The 7,352-nt window shown below is 38.8% G+C and overlaps 1 protein-coding gene across 2 annotated transcripts; it reads left to right on the top strand.

Annotated features, from left to right (window-relative positions):
• The first annotated feature begins 1,223 nt into the window (after positions 1-1,223).
• On the top strand, positions 1,224-6,163 carry CESA4 (cellulose synthase A4). Of its 2 annotated transcripts, none has more exons than XM_021423968.1 (12): positions 1,224-1,362; positions 1,462-1,660; positions 1,771-1,874; positions 2,097-2,163; positions 2,264-2,414; positions 2,538-3,150; positions 3,260-3,397; positions 3,487-3,612; positions 3,715-3,927; positions 4,032-4,547; positions 4,649-4,999; positions 5,336-6,163. In XM_021423968.1, exons 1-12 carry the CDS (start codon positions 1,315-1,317, stop codon positions 5,915-5,917), a joined length of 3,108 nt encoding a protein of 1,035 aa, XP_021279643.1. In that variant the 5' UTR covers positions 1,224-1,314; the 3' UTR covers positions 5,918-6,163. The 2 variants fall into 2 exon arrangements, with proteins under 2 accessions (XP_021279643.1, XP_021279642.1); XM_021423967.1 differs by having other exon boundaries at positions 2,079-2,163.
• The last annotated feature ends 1,189 nt before the right edge of the window (positions 6,164-7,352 follow it).

The following is a 7,352-nucleotide window of genomic DNA, read 5'->3' as shown; positions in this document are numbered from 1 at the left end:
TTTTTTGGAGCCATAAATTTTTTGACAGATTTCCAACAAATTATTTTCCGTTGGAGAATTTCAACGAAAATCTGTTGAAAATTCCGTCGAAAAGTTTGATAGGATTAAATTGTTTTTGCTCCAAAAAAATTTTCAACGGATTTCCAACCGAAATATTTTGTTGAAAAAATTTCGTTGAAATTCTGTTGGAAATCCGTTGGAAAAAATCAAATTAAATTTTCGTTGGAATTCCGTTAGAAATTTCCAACGGAATTTTTTTCATTGGGAAAAACTAGTATTCTTGTAGTGTAATTTCCAACAAAATTTAGTGATGGAAAAAACTATGTCGACAAAATATGTTTTTTTGATTGTAACAGTTAATTAATCATTAATTATAATTAAGAGTTTATAGGCTCAAAATGAAAAATATAAGAACTTAATTGAATATAATAGAAGAATAAGAGCTTTTTAAAAATTCTTTTATATAATTTAGATAATTTTTAAAACATTATGTTTTTCTTTTTTTAATTTTTGCAGGCTTGAAACATATATATTACAATTTGCTCATTTGTTTACGTTCTTTGCTATACTATTATTCAAGGAAAGAATAGGGTAAGATGGTGCGATCAAGATTTGATAACATATCTTCGGACCCACTATGAATTCCATGTCATTGAATTTTTTTTCCCTTTTTTGTTGCAAACAAAAATGTCCTCCATCATTTTATGAATTGAAGACATTACAGCCTACAGGCCAACCAAGTATGGCTTCTTTATTTTGTTTTTTCTCTTTCACATTTAGTAGTACAAGTATGTATAATGTCTCATTTTTCTAGAACCCATATTTTCTTATTTTATCAAGGCATATATACATACTGTGAATCAATGCTTGGTTTTTGGGCATGGTGGGGTACGTGACACATGCAGGAAATGCGTTATTCATGTACACCCTTTAGGCTTCAGCTAAGTTTATTTGTTAGGAAGAAGTTAGTGTCAGCCTTAGAGATGAGAAGCACCTGCCTTTGTGTTGAAGCTAGCTATTCAAAAATGCCTGGCGTTTGGCACAGCTCGCTGAAGCAAACCTTTCCTTGTCCCTCCTACCGCTCCTTTAACGTCTCTTAGACTCAAACCTACGACTTCTCAACTCACAGTTTGGTAGATTCTGATCCCTTCCACAACACACCCTTCCCCTTCCATATGATATTTCACTTACCTTGACTCTCCCCCCCAACCCGCTACCTTATAATACCCTCTTCTCCTTTCTCTCCCCTCACCACCTCTCTGTCTCATATCCTTTTCGTCTACCTTCACCTCTTGTTTCTTTTCCCTGCGTGCCATGGCCTCAACCACCATGGCTGGCTTTGGTTCACTTGCCGTCGACGAGGTACTTTCTTAACTTTTCCTTCTTCTTCCTTTCTTTATTTTTATCATTGTCTCTGCGGTGAGACTGATGTGTTTCTTATTAATGTGATGTGGGTGGCAGAACCGGCCTCCGACCCGGCAGTCTTCAGGAAAGATATGCAAAGTTTGCGGGGATGAGATTGGCCACAAGGAAGATGGAGCATTGTTTGTGGCTTGCCATGTGTGTGGTTTCCCGGTTTGCCGTCCTTGTTATGAGTATGAGAGGAGTGAAGGAACCCAGTGCTGCCCCCAGTGCAACACTCGCTACAAGCGTCTTAAAGGTTAATTTGTTTTCCTCTCCTTCTATTTTGTGCTCTCCATTATGTTTGTAGACTTCATTAATTTGTTAGAGAAAGTTTGAACAGAACTAACATGTTTTCTTGTCCCCCAGGTTGTCCAAGAGTTGCAGGAGATGAGGAAGACAACTCTGACAAAGACGACTTTGATGATGAATTTCAGACTAAGAACCGCAAAGATGACTCAGATCGGCAACATGTAAGTTAATTATAGAATAGACGCTTTAATTTCATATTGTAATTGTCTTCGATGTCGTTGTCTTGTTTTCATACGGTAGGACTATTAATTAAGTTTTGTCTTTAATGATAATAATCTGATCAGATAGTCTACATTTCAAATAATGGATAACTTGATTGAAGTAAATGACAGCATATAGAAAGTAAGAAGAATGATAAGGCCCAGGATGGTCACATTTTGCAGGAAAATGGGGACTATAATAATCAGCAATGGCATCCAAATGGTCAAGCTTTCTCAGTCGCAGGAAGCAGTAAGTGCAACAAAATTTTCCTTTTTAACATTCATTTGCTATCGTTCTTGAAAACCTGATTTTTATTTATATCTATGGGTGGGTTGTCGACGGGGTGCAGCTGCTGGGAAGGATTTTGAAGGCGACAAAGAGATATATGGCAGCGCAGAATGGAAAGAGAGAGTTGAGAAATGGAAAGTCAGACAAGAGAAAAGAGGTTTGATGAGCAATGATGATGGAGGAAACGATCAAGCTGAAGAAGATGATTATCTGTAATTTCCTCTTTATCAATCTTTCTTGCACTTTAAACCATTGGATAACAGTCTAACACAAATATGTACACGAATACATGCATATACCACCTTGTACCAACAATTTTCTCATTCCTTTTGCAGCATGGCTGAAGCTCGACAACCTCTCTGGCGAAAAGTCCCAATTCCCTCAAGCCTGATCAACCCTTATCGGATAGTCATCGTCCTCCGCTTCATAATTCTGGTCTTTTTCCTTCGTTTTCGTATTCTAACACCGGCTTATGATGCTTACCCCTTATGGCTCATCTCTGTTATATGTGAAGTATGGTTTGCCTTCTCCTGGATACTCGACCAGTTCCCCAAATGGCTCCCCATTACCCGTGAAACTTACCTAGATCGCCTGTCGTTGAGGTTTGAGCGTGAGGGAGAGCCAAATCAACTGGGCTCAGTTGATGTATTTGTGAGTACTGTTGACCCTCTCAAGGAACCACCCATCATAACAGCAAACACAGTTTTATCAATATTAGCTGTCGATTATCCTGTTGAGAAAGTGACTTGCTATGTATCGGATGATGGTGCTTCTATGCTTCTTTTCGACGCACTATCTGAAACCGCTGAATTTGCAAGGAGGTGGGTACCGTTTTGCAAGAAACATAATGTCGAGCCTAGGGCACCTGAGTTTTATTTCTCCGAGAAGATAGATTACTTGAAAGACAAGGTGCATCCTAGCTTTGTAAAAGAACGCAGGGCCATGAAAGTAGGTTTACAAACTCTCTGTTTACATTTTTGTGCTACCAATGTCCTCATCGTGTTCAAACATGCAAGTTAACAAGAGTTTATAATATATTGCTTCTGATTTACCGCAGAGGGAGTATGAAGAATTTAAAGTGAGGATCAATGCACTGGTGGCAAAGGCTCAGAAGAAACCAGAAGAAGGATGGGTGATGCAGGATGGCACCCCATGGCCTGGAAATATTACTCGTGATCATCCTGGGATGATTCAGGTTTGATAAAGAACATATCAAATTATCTTTTTATCCCTGAAAATTGCGGATCAGATAATAGTGGTACTCAAAAGCTACTTGCTTTACAGGTATATCTAGGAAGCGCCGGTGCTCTTGATGTGGATGGAAAGGAGCTGCCTAGGCTTGTGTATGTATCTCGTGAGAAACGGCCTGGTTATCAACACCACAAGAAAGCCGGTGCCGAGAATGCTCTGGTGAGTATTGTTTCGTAAAACACTTGTTGCTTTCGTTTGTGTGATCAAAAGAGTGCAGTTAATGATTTGTCGCTCTTGTTGGATCATGGATGCCATTGACAGGTTCGAGTGTCTGCAGTGCTTAGTAATGCACCCTTCATTTTGAATCTGGATTGTGATCACTACATCAACAACAGCAAGGCCCTAAGGGAGGCGATGTGCTTTTTAATGGATCCGCAATTTGGAAAGAAGCTTTGCTATGTTCAATTTCCACAGAGGTTCGATGGTATTGATCGTCACGATAGATATGCTAATCGAAACGTTGTCTTCTTCGATGTAAGTCACTGAATAAAATAATATTTTTTGTTTTTCTATTTTTCATTTCATTTTGGTTTTGAAAAATTGATACCTAAAAACTACAATGCTCTTTTTCGTTATAGATCAACATGTTAGGGTTAGATGGGCTTCAAGGCCCTGTATATGTAGGCACAGGGTGTGTCTTCAACAGGCAGGCACTGTATGGCTATGATCCACCAGTATCCGAGAAGCGACCAAAGATGACATGCGACTGCTGGCCTTCATGGTGTTGCTGTTGCTGTGGGGGATCAAGGAAAAAGTCAAAGAAGAAAGGAGAGAAAAAGGGCTTACTTGGAGGTCTTCTATACACCAAGAAGAAGAAAATGATGGGAAAGAACTATGTGAGAAAGGGGTCTGCACCAGTCTTCGATCTTGAAGAGATTGAAGAGGGGCTTGAAGGATATGAGGAATTGGAGAAATCATCACTAATGTCACAGAAGAACTTCGAGAAACGATTCGGACAGTCACCAGTCTTCATTGCTTCAACTTTGATGGAAAATGGTGGCCTTCCTGAGGGCACTAATACCACATCACTTATTAAGGAGGCCATTCATGTAATTAGCTGTGGTTATGAAGAGAAAACTGAGTGGGGCAAAGAGGTGAGTAATATTATAATGAGCCCCTACTCTATGTGCATATACTATAGTTTATGTAGTAACTTTTGGAAATTACTGATGATGGAAATTGTTCTGGTTTACAGATTGGATGGATTTATGGGTCAGTTACAGAAGATATTTTAACAGGTTTCAAGATGCACTGTAGAGGATGGAAGTCAGTTTACTGTGTACCAAAAAGACCAGCATTCAAAGGGTCAGCTCCAATCAATCTATCAGATCGGTTACACCAAGTTTTGAGATGGGCTCTGGGTTCTGTAGAAATTTTCCTCAGTCGTCACTGCCCGCTTTGGTATGGCTACGGAGGAAAACTGAAACGGCTGGAGAGGCTTGCTTACATCAACACCATCGTTTACCCTTTCACTTCCATTCCTTTACTTGCCTATTGTACTATCCCAGCTGTTTGTCTCCTGACTGGAAAGTTCATCATCCCAACTGTAAGTAATATAGGAGAAACATTCTGAAAGTGATTGATTTATTAGGCCATGGAAATAAAACATGAAATTTGGTAATAAGTCTCTTTGAAACACCAGAAAACCTCATCTTAAGTTGCTTGGAGACTGACTGCTCCTGCTATCTAGTTTTGAAATATACAATTTAAAAGGATAGGTTGGAATAATTTGTTCTGTTTGCCTGTAACATCTATAGCTATAGAAGAGGAAAAGAGGAATAGGATAATAGGATTTTTTTTTTTTTGAATTTTTAGTCCCAGAACTTGATTCTTTAAGCTTGATCATGGTTCTAGTGGATGACCATTTTTATTCTATATGCAGCTGAACAACTTTACAAGTGTATGGTTCTTGGCACTTTTCCTTTCCATCATAGCAACTGGTGTGCTTGAACTTCGATGGAGCGGAGTTAGCATCCAAGACTGGTGGCGTAATGAACAATTCTGGGTGATCGGTGGTGTCTCTGCACATCTTTTTGCAGTCTTCCAAGGCCTTCTCAAAGTCCTTGCTGGTGTCGACACCAACTTCACTGTAACAGCAAAAGCCGCAGACGATACCGAGTTTGGTGAGCTTTACCTCTTCAAATGGACCACCCTCCTCATCCCTCCAACAACTCTAATTATATTGAATATGGTGGGAGTCGTGGCTGGGGTTTCTGATGCAATTAATAATGGTTATGGCTCATGGGGTCCCTTATTTGGCAAGCTATTCTTCGCCTTCTGGGTCATTCTTCACCTCTATCCTTTCCTCAAAGGTTTGATGGGAAGGCAAAACAGGACTCCGACCATCGTTGTGCTGTGGTCTATACTCCTTGCATCAATTTTCTCGCTGATCTGGGTTCGGATCGATCCTTTCTTGCCCAAGCACACAGGTCCAGTCCTCAAACAATGTGGAGTGGAGTGCTAATCATGTCCCTTACAATCTCCTCATCATTTCTTTTGGGCTGTATGCCGCTATTGATTTGCTTCAATTCTCCAAATGGTTTTGAAACTTTTTTCAAGGGATTGATATTGTATATACAGTCTCTTAAGGTTTTGTTGGTAATGCTAAGAAGGGTTTCATTGACTAATACACGCATGTAAGATCATGTCTATTTTAGACAAATTGCCCTCTTATTTCATACATTATACAACGTGCCTATTCAAAACTCCATTGCAATCGTATGTCAATCACATTTTTCTTTTGTTATCTTATTAGATTTCGATTTTATATTCTAATTTTCCTTTAATCACTTTTGCTCAGTAATTCTCAAACCATACCTAAATTTTGCCCCACCAAGGACCTATTCTATTTGCAAAACATATTTGCTTGTTAAGACGTAAAGTGTAGTGACCACTTTGCCCTCTTTTTTAATTTTTTGGGTGTGTTTTCTGGCCACCACTTCGGGATTTACTTTAAAAATGTTAGATTTAAATCCTGTGATAATCCTCTAAAGCAAATGAATTGCTTCTACCAATTCACTTTGATTTTGACGACACCCCATCTCTCTCCTGGAACTTCTGCTGCCTTTATGTTTTGTCCTTCGTATCAGCAACCCGCCCATATACCACCGCTCTCCAGGAACTAACGGCTCGTAGCTGTTCAGCCGCTTCTCAAGGAAATGTGCTGCTCATTGGGTTCAGGCTCAACCAAGTCTTCGTCCAGCCGTTCTCGAATCAGATCCAAGCCTGGGGCTCAATGGAAAGGTACGTCATTTACTGGAAATTTTTTAAGTTTTGATTCGGGAAAGATAGTACCAATTGTGGCGATTGTTAAGAACTTTGGAAGTAGGAAAACTGATTTTGTCTGATTCAGTTACAATGCTGAGATGGATGAAAGCTGGCAACAAATTGGTGGTTTTTGTTCAAAATTTTGGTGAGATTGGTGACAAGAATGCTCACCCAAAATTTTGCTCTCTTAAAGTGACCGAAAACAGGAGAAGAATCAACATATTTGATTGGTGAATTATGTAGGCAAAACCTGAACAAAGTAGACAAGTAAAAATAGGCTAAACAGCTACCACCACGATCTAAATGAGTAGCTTATTTTTATGTTTTACAAGAGGACACTAGTATTCGCCTACTTGACATTTATATATGAAAAATAACAAGGCACAAGCTTCATAATCAAAATTCCTTTCTGGGTTTTTTTTCCTGGTCAAGGATTTTGGGGAGGGATGAAATGATTTTTTTTTCAAAGATAATATGTCTAATTGAAAATGATATAAGGCATATTTGTGTCATAAAATGTCTGTTTATCATATAATAGGTTATGTGGTATTGGGTCTTATTTGTTGTTTAATTAACATAAAAGATATTGTTTAGAAATGAAAAAAAAAATAAAGTATCTATTTAAAAGTAAT

The sequence above is a fragment of the Theobroma umbraticum genome, unplaced genomic scaffold (assembly GCF_002168275.2).
Source record: "Theobroma umbraticum cultivar Fairchild unplaced genomic scaffold, ASM216827v3 scaffold_4.1, whole genome shotgun sequence".
Taxonomy (NCBI): Eukaryota; Viridiplantae; Streptophyta; class Magnoliopsida; order Malvales; family Malvaceae; genus Theobroma; species Theobroma umbraticum.
The sequence above is the reverse complement of the archived record's forward strand: the minus strand, read 5'-3'. Positions and strand labels throughout refer to the sequence as shown.

Excerpts from the sequence above, each read along its gene's own strand:
- CESA4 (XM_021423967.1), top strand. The coding sequence starts at position 1,315 with ATGGCCTCAACCACCATGGCTGGCTTTGGTTCACTTGCCGTCGACGAG. Across the intron at positions 1,875-2,078 it reads ATGACTCAGATCGGCAACAT|GATGGTCACATTTTGCAGGA; the intron begins GTAAGTTAATTA and ends GATAAGGCCCAG. Across the intron at positions 2,415-2,537 it reads GCTGAAGAAGATGATTATCT|CATGGCTGAAGCTCGACAAC; the intron begins GTAATTTCCTCT and ends TTCCTTTTGCAG.